Source organism: Melozone crissalis, unplaced genomic scaffold (assembly GCF_028551555.1).
Source record: "Melozone crissalis strain CALT ecotype California unplaced genomic scaffold, PUWL_Pcris_2 ptg000106l_1, whole genome shotgun sequence".
Taxonomy (NCBI): Eukaryota; Metazoa; Chordata; class Aves; order Passeriformes; family Passerellidae; genus Melozone; species Melozone crissalis.
This window is the reverse complement of record NW_026535883.1, coordinates 2,745,001-2,756,529: the sequence shown is the minus strand read 5'-3', so window position 1 is coordinate 2,756,529 and position 11,529 is coordinate 2,745,001. Positions and strand designations below refer to the sequence as shown.

The following is an 11,529-nucleotide window of genomic DNA, read 5'->3' as shown; positions in this document are numbered from 1 at the left end:
ACCTCACCTCACCCTTTGCATTTTCTCTGAGTAACACCTGGCTTGAAATACAGCTGCTCTCAAGTCTTCACTAAAGCCTCAACAAGCAAGAAACCTTGCTGCCATCAAAGAAATTACTAAAGACACCAGATATACTCTTTAATTTTTTAATAATATTTTCACAGCATTTTAATTGTTTGCAAATGCATTTTCAGTCCCAAAATATTGCTTTTCAGCTGTCGTGGTGATGCAGAATAGAAATTTGGAGGAGGAGGAAACATGGTGGTGGATTTGTAAGCTGTGTCCAGAGGGCAGGGAAAAATCTATTGCAGGACGTGTTTTGTCTTGAGGCTTGAAGAAAACCACTTCAAAACTCCCCATTTCCATTGCCCATAGCTACACCAGTGAACTCCAATATGAAATCATTCTCCTTGGCAGAGGAAAAGCAATGTAATGTAATTTGGGTCCTAAAAATAATGGTTCTTAAAGGGAAACAGGAAAAAAAGCACATCTCTCTAACACAAACAGGTTTGCTTGGAAATGCAGGTGGGAAATCTGTGGGTGTGTGTGGAGGGGAGTCACCAGCTCCCTCCTTCCCACCTGCAGCAGTCTGGGCTGTCCCAGGGCTTTCCCCTCCTGTGAAGTTCAGAGAAGGGAGATGGGGTAGTGAGGCTCAGCACAGAGAGCGCCATGATCAAGTTCAGCCCCTCTGCCAGACAAGAGGGAGGAGTTCAATGCAGAGGAAAAAGAGATAAGAAAAGAATGGCCCTTATAGGGATCAAACTCACAGCCTTGGTGTTATAAGCGCCATGCTCTGATCTACTGGCATAATCTAGGGTCAACAGCAGTAGGTCTGCAAAAAATGGCCAGCACCCAGGCATGAATAAAATTGACCTCAGGGCTGCTTTTCTTTTGGGTCAGCTGAGCATTCCCAAAGCTCCAAGCCCTCAAATTTTAGGAACTGCAGAGGACAAAGGCGATGGACAGCAAAAAACCCTTTCTGGCTGATGAACACCCCAGCACTGCTGACTCCAGCTCCCTGTGATGGTTTAACTACTCTCTGGTCTCATTCAGATACAAGAAACCCCTGTAAAAATCATCAGAAGTTTAGGTCCAGCAAGACCAAGTTTTGGTGACTTTCAGTGGAAGACTCTTAATTAAGAATAAATTTAACGATTACTGCATGACCAGCAAAACGCAGGAGCTAAAGCAGGATGGAGCAATTAAGGGAAATTGTGATTTCAGGCTCCTAAATGCTGGGAAACGTTTGTAAGACAAGCAGGAGGTGAGAGAGCTCTGTGAGTCTCGGGAGTTGCTCTCCTGCAGCAGCCAGACGTCGAGCCCAGACTGTGTCCCCGCAGCAGCACCAGACACTTTGCACACTTCAATGAATCAGGGGAAGTGAGAAGATCCCAGAGAGAAACTTTTAATTTTCTTGTGTGTTTGGCGCTTTTTCCCCTCGAAATCCCCACCCTTCCCAGCCCAGTCCGATTTTTCCACAGTCCTTAAAAAAAATTTAAATTATAATATAAAAAATATCTGTAGCTCAGAAGCAGAACCAAACTTTAGGCAAGGGATAAACAACGTGCTCAGCCACAATGAAACTCAAGGCAAAGTCTGTCTGCTCTGTTCATAGCGCTGGTTGGAAAACCAGAAAGCTCCCAATTAACTTTCCTGAAAGATTTTTCTTTGGGAGCAATTAATAAGTGCTTTGCAGTTTGACTCGCGTTATTAATTGGATTGGGGGGAGTTAAAAGCGCAAACGGTCTATATGATTTTTTTCTAGGGTCTGTAAACGAAGCTAACAGATGGAACTGACCAGTAACGTGCATCTGGCAAGCCGGGTTTCTTATAAACTTTCCTCCAAACAAAACCATTTTGGAGGCTTTGTTGTTGTTTGAAACGAAGTTGGGCTCCGGGCTGGCGGGGAGCGTGGCGTGGGCTCGGCTGGGCTGCGTGTGCGTGGGAAGGGAGCACGGAGGGGGCAGGGGTCGGGACGGGGGAAGATCTCGGGCAAAACTCATCTCCTGCAGCGGGGGCATCTCCTGGCAGCTCGGGCAGAGCGCTGGGAAGGCACCGGGAAGGCGCTGGGAAGGCGCCGGCCCTTGCGCCGGGCGCGTCCTGCGGGGCGATGCCCGCACCGCGGCACGCACGGCACAGAAAGGAAGGGGATCTGTCCCCACATCGCTCTCTCACAGCCGGGGTTTCCTGAAAATAAAATAAATGAGTGCGTAAAGGAGCCAGTGTTTCGGGGGTGACTCGCTGGGGAACGAGGGTGATGGGGAGCGCCCCCGGCCACGGCTCGGGGATGGCGACAGGGCCGGGCTCGGTGCGCTCCGCGCCGCCCCTGCCGCCGTCGCACCGTCCTGTCCCCGTCCCCTCTGTGCTGTCTGAGCCCCGCTCATGCTCTGAGCCGGGCTTGCTTGGCCACGTGGAGGAAAATCTCTTCTCATCCATTCTCAGAACAAAACCAAACCACATAGACGGGACTGAAGTGGCACAGTGCAAATGACCAAAGTCAACAGAGCTGCGGAGCGCTCTGCCATGAGTGTTTGGGAGGGTGTTTGTCTTCCTTCTCGAAGGGAAGGAATGCCTCTCCTGCCTCTCCCTCCATCGGGAAGGTGCGTTCAAGGTGTGTTAACTTTTTTTGTGAGGTCTAAGCCTCCCTGATCAAGGCTGGTGTGGCTGATTCCAGTGCGCTCTCCACACTCCGAAGAGGTGTTGGAAAGGGCAAAGTTGGTTAACATCAATAGGGTGGAGTTTGTCCTGTGGCTTTTTTCAATTCTCTCAAGTAACGAAATCTTGAAAAGATCAAACAAAATCTGAACTTGGAGAAAATTCTGGATTTTTTTTCAATTATATATTGGGGACAAATATTTGTGTTCCATTAGCAGTATTAGAACTGTAGGAGAAGCAAATGAGAAGAAAAAAGCAATTCCTTCCTTCCTTCCTTCCTTCCTTCCTTCCTTCCTTCCTTCCTTCCTTCCTTCCTTCCTTCCCTCCCTCCCTCCCTCCCTCCCTCCCTCCTTCCTTCCTTCCTTCCTTCCTTCCTTCCTTCCTTCCTTCCTTCCTTCCTTCCTTCCTTCCTTCCTTCCTTCCCTCCTTCCCTCCTTCCCTCCTTTCCCCCTGGGCCGGGCGGGGCTCGGGGCTCGGCTGGAGCCCCTCTCCCCAGCATTGCTCTGGAGAGGTGTGATGTGTTCCCGCTGCCCCCCCGCCCGCCGGGATACCCGCACTTTCCCATCTCAGACAATGCATTTCCATTCCAGTCGTGTGCCTTTGTCCATTTGTAGGAAGAAAAGAGGGCTGAGTGACAGCTCCTGTTAGCCTGCATGAAAAGATACCAATAAACCCTCCCAAAACCTGGACCTTAAAAAAAAAAAAAAAATAAATAAATAAAGAGGAAAGAGCAAGGCAGCGAGCCACATGCCTCTTTGCCTCCGGCTTATTATTAAGACACCTTCGCAGCTTAAACGCTTAAACGCGACCCAAATTAAATGGCAATTAAAAGCAAGTTACACCCTCTCCTATCTCCGGGCTTATCTCGGGTGGAAGCTAGCCATCAGCAGAGCCTCCCCGTCGGGAAATGCCATTTGGGCTGGCATCTTCGCGCAGGGTGTGTGAGCCCCCCCGGCACCCCGGGCTCGCCCGGCAGCGGGCGGCGCCCCCGGCGCTCCCCGGGCGGAGCCCGCATCACTGCGGGGCTGCGGAGCCGCTACCTGGGGCCACAGGAGCAGGGGGCGCCGAGCAGGCACGCAGGACTCATTCCCCGAGCGTGGCGGCTCCTCGGACCCGTGTCACTAAATAAATAAATCACGTACCCCCTTCAGCTTTGCCACCCAGGGCTACGCAGCCTCCGTGCGTTCCCATCTCCAAAATATATCGGCACTTGGAAATGTCGAGCCAGCTATCAGTGGTCTTTAGCTCTTACGTCCCCTGTCCCTGTTTTTCTTTCGCCTGTTACAGATGTAATTCCGTAGATCTATATGTATTTTATGTATAATTCCATAATATCATATGTCACTGCAGTGATACTTTGTGGTCTCACCCTAGTTTTATGTTTGAAAATGCTATTTAAAGAAGCCTGTAAGATAACATATTAGGCAGCTTTAAAAGCAGGTTGGAGTGTGGGGTGGACTTAAATTCGATGTAAATGAAAGGGTAAAAAAAAAAAAAATACAAACCCAAACCAAAACAAACCACATAGCTTTCATTTAGGAAAAAAAATACACTTAAACAGACACACATACAAATGTGCAATCTTAGATTCTGGTCAGTATTTAGAAGCAGTATAATCAACAGGAAGGAGCACTTACCTATTGAAAAGGATGGTTTAATAATATATATTTGTATATATTAGCTTTATGTCTTCCCAATAAAATGTACACAAAATACCCCCTTCGATCAGATTAGTTCCCATATTAGCCTGGGTAAGAAAAAGCATTCTAAAGAGTGGAGGAAAAATTGTATAAAAATGTTGAAAGAACCTACAGTTCCTTATTAGGCGAAGATACAATATTTATTCCTTGTCTCCTGGGATGAAGCTCCTCTATCTATTGTCCTCCCAGTTCTCAGTGCTGATGCTTAATTTTCAAAACTTCTATATTACCAAGGGACCTACGACATCAGCCAAAGAAATACCCAGCAAGTACAAAATCTGATCCAGGGAGCAGCTTTTGTGCAGAGGGAAAATTTTGTTCCTACAGGTTTTTAAGGAGGTGCATGGAAAAGCGAGAGATCTGATCTATGCAGATACATTGCAAATTCTCTCTGTCTGTAGAGATTTTTTCTAAAAAAAATTGGGGAAATACATGAACTTTGGATTTTTCAATTTTTTCCTTTTTTTTTTTTTTTTTTCTTAAATTTGGAGAGGGGAGTTTTATCCAGAGTTGGGGGTTTTTTCCTCTTCTTTTTTTTTTTTTTTTTTTTTTTTTTCGGAGAACCAAAAAATGTCAACTACCTTTCCAGGTCTCGTCCACGATGCAGAGGTATTTTGTGTGTGTGAGAGTGTGTGTGTGTGTGAGAGTGCGCGCGTGTGTGTGGATGTGTGTGTGCATCTGTGTGTGTGTGTATGTGCCTGTGTGGTTGTTTCCATTTTTTTAAAATCCATATTGGACCGTTACGTTTAATTATAATCCGGCTTCAGAGATAACTTAAAGAAGTATAGAGAGAAAATTCGTTATGACATCTGTCGCCAGCAAGGGCAACTCATTACCACGTTAAAACCGTTGCCAGAACGAAAATCAGAATAATACCCCTAATAATATAATGAAGTGGAGAGAAATCACCACCAGCTCGCCAGGAATGGGGAGTTCTCGCTAAAAAGCAGGACTCTCCTTTCTTTCGAAACGCAGGGAAAAGAGGGGGGGAATTTTGGATCTGATTCGTTATTTTAAAAAGAAAGAAAAATAGGGGTTCAAAAAAAAAAAAAAGAAGGGAAGGAAGGAAGGAAGAAAGGAAGGCAAGCAGGCGGCAAAGCTTTCTCAATGTGTAACGCTGCAACATAGGGACGGGACTTGTGTGTATTCTCGGTAGTTTCCTCTGTTTGATGACTTTTTTTTTGTGTCAGCCCCAGATATTACAGCTGTGATCAGGAGGTGGATGGATAGATGGATGGATAGATGAATGAATAGATGGATAGATAGATAGATAGATAGATAGATAGATAGTTTTTATTTCAGTGCGTGGATTCCTTTTGCTTGACAGTATTAAGGGCAGGCTGGGCTGTTTATGATTTTTTGAACAGACCTTTATGGCACCAGCCCAAGGTAGGAAAAGATCTTTTGTTGCTGGGGTTGCCGCTCGCAGGCTTAGACGCTTCTGCAGGGGGAGAAGCTATGCAGGACAGCGTGCTTGGAAGAACGGTACCCGGGGTTTTCAATGACAAACCTCCAGTTTTGGGGTCTTCTTTTCACTTCTTCCTTTCAGATACGTCATGACGGATCAAACAGTTACCGTTTGATGCAGCTTGGATGCCTGGAGTCTGTGGCCAACTCGACCGTCGCCTATTCCTCCTCATCTCCTCTCACTTACTCTACCACGGGCACCGAGTTCGCTTCCCCGTACTTCTCCACTAACCACCAGTACACCCCACTGCACCACCAGTCCTTCCACTACGAGTTCCAACACAGTCACCCGGCAGTCAACCCCGACGCTTACTCCTTGAACTCTCTCCACCACTCCCAGCAATATTACCAGCAGATCCACCATGGAGAACCCACTGATTTTATCAACCTGCACAATGCGCGGGCACTCAAGTCCTCCTGCTTGGACGAGCAGAGGAGAGAGCTGGGGTGCTTAGATGCTTACCGCCGCCACGACCTGTCTCTTATGAGCCATGGATCCCAATATGGGATGCATCCAGATCAAAGACTCCTGCCAGGACCAAGCCTCGGGCTTGCAGCCTCGGGAGCAGACGATTTGCAGGTAAATAGCATGCGATCTCCTTTCGAGGTGCCTTCCCCTCCCCTCCCCCTATCCTGGACCCCCCCACCACCCCCACCCCCACCCCCATTTTCCTCTGCTCGGAATAGCTCATACAAAGGAGGGAAGATTCATCCCAAACCCGGTCCGGCGCCCGTCCCTTCCACATTAGTAGCAGCAAGGAAAAAAATATGTGAAAGGGGAAAGAAAAAAGAAAAAAAAAATCAACCAAACAAGTGGTCTTCTTCGGCCAAATAAACAAATTTAGTAAAAACAACCTCGCGCCTGCCTTTGCAGCGTGGGTTGCGTGTCTGTGGTGGCTGAGACCGTGGGGGTCCCCCGGAGATCTCGGGGTGAGCGTGCGTGTCACACTTCCTCACCCAGTCACACGGAACCCAAACCAAACCAGAGCAAACCCATCTCCTTGCTTCTTGCTTTTCCTAAACTTTTCCTCTCTTTCGGCGCAAGGAGCACTTTCCAGCGACAGAGCAGGCAAATGATTTAAGGAAGGCAGGGAGCAGGAAAAGAGAAAAAAGGCAGGGCAGGAAATAAATCTGCTTTCCGACAGACCTGCAAAGGCAAACCTTCCGAGATATGAGGGTGGAAAGGGATAAACGGGAGCAAATGTTCGTCAGAAAAAAAGTCAGAATGATAAAAATGCCTCGCTATATCCGATCTAGGTGTTAATAGGGTGAGAGATAAAACAGATAAAGCTAAATTCATCTGTCTGTCTATCTAATCATTCATCCACTCCACCCTAACCGGCACCTGGACCTATCTAAAAAATTTTATTTCTGTGTATCAAAAACTCAGATTTATCCGCTCAGAAATCCTTTCCCACGCGCTAAAAATTCACCTCCGCCAAATTGAGCCGGTTGCTTAAATGAAATTGGTTTCCAAAATTGAAAAGAACGTCATCCTGTGTCTAACCTCCATTCCGAAATGTGCCCCAAATCAAAAGCAAACCTTCCTTCCCCCGATGAGCTGAGGAACGGAGGGTTTCCCCATCAGCAGGGCGAGACAAACGGGACCGTATTTACTGCACTCACTTTTCCCCCACACCTCGCTCCCTGGCATACAAAGCTGCCCGTGGTGGACTTCCCAAAAACATGTAGCGGTCAAGGGCTTGTGGGGAAAAAAATCAATTCGAAATTTGCAAAATGCAGAAGGTTTATTTTCTTTCCTTCAAATCAAAGCACGAAAAAATAATCCAAACAATATATATCAGGTAAAACAATTTTTTTTTTTCTAGGAGGAAAATAAACCCACAAACAAATAATGTTATCTTTATACGTCAGATGTAGAAAACCTAGCTATTTAAACCTAGTTTTCTCCGCAAAAATTCACTATATAATTTTGTCTTCTCTGGCCATTTTTTTTGTTTACATTTTTCACAAGGATCTCCTTATGTTACCCCCCTAAAAACAAAAAAATCTGCCATTCACTGCTCAACCCCAACTAAAACCTATTTACTCCTTTTTATAACCACGTCTGCTGCTGATTTTTTTGTATCTGTACAAATTTTTTTTCTTTGGCAGGCACAAAGCCTTGTATTTTTCAAAAGAGGGGATTAGGAACGTTTGCAAGACAGCAGACAATGCCTAAGTCCCGGGCAAAAAAGCACCATAGTTTATCCAATTTTCGACTTAGTGCCATTCAACTGGTCATTTATGCAATGTCATCCGACCAAACAACATGTTTCCCTTCTTAAAAAAAAAAAAAAAAAAAAAAAAAAAAAAAAAAAAAAAGGTTGGTTAAGCTGCTAGAGGCACAGTCTCTTTTTATTTATTTAACGAAGAAGAAAATCAACAGCTTTCCTTTGGAAAATATTAAATTTTCGATCACAACTTATTATCAAATAAAATGCTTAGGTCTTTGTACTTAATCTCTTCTTTATTTTTTCCTCCTCCCTCTTTTTCCGAACACAAGAGGGAGTGTGCAGAGGTACCAAAAAGCCTGAGTGTGAGAAGTTGAAAATATTAGTATTTGTCGTTAGGACCTGGATGATTCAGAACAAATTTGGACTCTGGTGAATATCACTGCGGGTGTAGAGGGAACCGTTTTGGTGGCGAGCAGAAGCAGGACTGCACAGAAATACTTTTAAACCAAAAATTGTGCTCTAACCAGTCTATCCCTTTCTCCTTAGTCTTTCTTTTTAAAACGTTCATCAGCATATGCCTCATTTCAAATGCAACAAATGTAAATATACTTTTCCCTGCACAGAATTTTAAGTGAATGTCCAATAGTTTCGAGGGCGGTTTAAGTCAGCCTAACAGATGCAAACAGTCTTGGAGCTGGAGTGGCATCTTTCAGTGCCCTAAAAAGATTTTCCATGGGCAACAAAGAAAACTGTCACACCTTTTCCCATCACCGCTTTAATTTATGCTCAGTCGCCAAGTTTTTTTCATATTGATTTCATAATCACTTTAAGGCAGAACACTTAAAATAAAAAAGGGCCTTGAAAAGGAAGGTCTTACAGGGCCAGGGCCAATATGGTGAAAGTGGGGGAGAGAGCCAGGACTGTAAAGATTGTTTTGTAAAGTGGGGTTTTTATTATGCACCGACTCTCTCCGCATTTACTTAACTCTTCACGGGCTGTTGAATAGGTTAACACCCTTAAAGGCCTCTTTCATGTCCAATACCTCGTTTGTTTGTAGAGGAAAATGCGTCTTTAACACATTTCCACTGGGCAAAGATTTAGGTTTGGTTTGTTGTGTTTTTTTAACCCCAACATAAGGAAAAACCCAAAGAAAACCCAACCCTTTCAAGTCTTTTATCACTCCAATAAAAATATTTATTAAGGAGGGCGAAGATCCCCAAATAATCAGCCTTGTAACAGGAGAATAAAGAAGTGAGATCTCTTCGGACGTGCACCAGAAGCCCTAGGCAGGTTTTTTGATGGTTCTTCACCCCTCGCTCACACATGGGTGCCTGTGTGTGTGCGCACACAGATGCATATTCATCCCCACCTATGTGCGGACACACGCATTGTTACAGCACCCTCGCGACTCTTTGGAGCCGGCAAAGCCCAATGGGTCATCTGTTGTTTGTGCTCTTTGTCTACTTCTGTGCGCACTTTCTAAGTCGGTGGATGCGTGTCCCAAAACACATCTGAGTTTAGCTGTGCCCGAATATAAATATACCGCTAAACATACAAAACCAGAAAAGTACATTTTTAGCTTTGCGTGTGCAACTGTCGAGCGGGAATACACTTGTCTCAAAAGTACGTGTTTGTCTGTGTTTCCTGCTATGTAACTGCCCGTCTAAGTTGCCAGTTCGGGATAAATTCGTGTTTAAGTGGCAATGAAAGGAAAATTTTTCTGCGTTTGGTGGAGTAGGGGCAGATGGCAGGATGGAGGGGGGATTTCACTTGGGTTCTCTGAGAGTAACTGTGTTTTTCCAGTTCACCTTAACTATTGTTCCTGGGCGAGTCATGTAACAAAGCAAAAGCCGTGTGATCTCTCTGAGGGTTTCTGTGTCTGATTTCTTTCTTTCCTTTCTTTCCTTGTTTTCCCCTCATTACTTAAGAGCTCAGTGGAGGCCCAGTGTGGACTTGTACTCAACGGGCAAGGAGGTGTGATAAGAAGAGGTAAGAGGTTACAAATACTTGCGTCTATCAGTTTTTGTATACACACATCCCTTTCCATCTCTCCCTGCCTTTCCCTCCCCCACTGTTTGGCGTAGTTTGGATTTACTGCCGAAAAAGTGGTAATTTGCCGTTTGTCAGAAGTAATTTCAAACTCTCTTAGAGCACTTCGCATTTCACAGTCCATTTGCACTTTACAAACGATCTGCTCCTCGGTAGCTCTCAGATACTCCCTCTGAATTCAGAGTTTTCCTGACTCGGTGTAACATCCCGCGTTTAATCGGGATGATCCCTGATAGTTTGAGAAACGTGTTCCCTGGCGCCGGGCTGTTAAGTCGGTAGTTTGATCTCGTGTGAGGAAAAAAAAAAAAAAAAAAAAAGGAGTTTTTTGGGAAATGTGGTTTCAGTAGCGCTGCAGACCGGTGTGGAACTCGCTTTTGAGTGTCACTTCATTTGATAACCATCTGTCAGTGTAAATATCGAACATCAAAGTTAGAGGAGAGGTTTGGAACTCGTGTTAAGCGCACGTCTCTACAGAATTTGCGGAATTTGAATGTCCCGGGAAGTTTGTTATTACCGTCATTTACCCTGAAGAGAAACAACACTGCTCTAAAGGCCTAACGTAGGAACACATTTTCCTTACAAGCTTAAACACATCCTTTCACTCCCGATATAAACCACCTAACGCAGCCGAGGAGAGCACACTTGGCGACTCAGCCTCTCACAATGCTCATTTTCTTGTGCTATTCTCCCCTTATTCATGACGAAAAACAGATACCTAGGAGATATTTTGACTGACGTGATACTATTGTGTCAGGGCGCTGCTTTCAGCCGCCACTTCCCCAGACAAACTTTAGTCCCACCGCAACAAAATCGTTCATTGCATGAACACCAATCCCGCACGCTTGCGGGATGGTTTTTGATGGTTCTTCACCCCTCGCTCACCCCGGTGGGCGGGGATGGGGAGCGGGCTCTCAGGACTGTCCCGGGGCTGGGGGCTTTGCTCGGGGCTCTGTCCCTGCCCCGGCTCGCCCGGAGCTGGTCCCGGAGTTGGCGGAGCGGGCGGAGGAGCGGCGGGCGGGAGGCGGCGGCGCTGTGGCGGTGGTGCTGAAGGGACAGCTCCCGGCTCCCGTCTCCCAGCTCTCCGTTCCCCGCTCCCCGCTCTCGGCTCCCGGTTCCCGGCTCTCGGCTCCCGTCTCCCGTGTCCCCGCTCCCTGTTCCCGGTTCCGGGGTCCCGCCGCGCCCCGCCCGGCCCCGCCTCGGGGACGGGGACACGGCGGGGACTCCAACCAAGCCCGCTGTCCCCTCCTTGGGCAGCGCTGGCGGGACACTGGGGAGAGGGATTGCAAACTCCTGCCCCACTCGAGCTGCGCCCGCCCAAGTCCTTGTGTCTCGGGTTTCAGCGTGTTCTAATTATCCCTAGGAAGAGGGGTAATTATGCCTAGGAAGAGGGATAATTCTTTCGGGTTTGATCCGAGAGGTGACCTCCGAGAAGCGGAGATCGTTAGCTGAAAGAGAGGCAGGCAGAGTCCCCGTCAGCTGGG

General features: G+C 46.7%; 1 protein-coding gene across 3 annotated transcripts in view; it reads left to right on the top strand.

Moving 5' to 3' along the window:
* The first annotated feature begins 4,915 nt into the window (after nucleotides 1-4,915).
* Nucleotides 4,916-11,529, top strand: part of TFAP2D (transcription factor AP-2 delta) — a 49,049-nt gene continuing 42,435 nt past the window's right edge. Inside the window, exons 1-3 of one of the 3 annotated variants that reach the window (XM_054291746.1) lie at nucleotides 4,916-4,964; nucleotides 5,905-6,402; nucleotides 9,928-9,988. In XM_054291746.1, coding sequence (XP_054147721.1) covers nucleotides 4,926-4,964; nucleotides 5,905-6,402; nucleotides 9,928-9,988 — 598 coding nt within the window. In that variant the 5' untranslated portion in view covers nucleotides 4,916-4,925. Of the gene's footprint in view, nucleotides 4,965-5,442; nucleotides 5,508-5,772; nucleotides 6,403-9,927; nucleotides 9,989-11,529 lie in introns of those variants that run through there. The other 2 variants (XM_054291747.1, XM_054291745.1) reach the window with 2 other exon arrangements.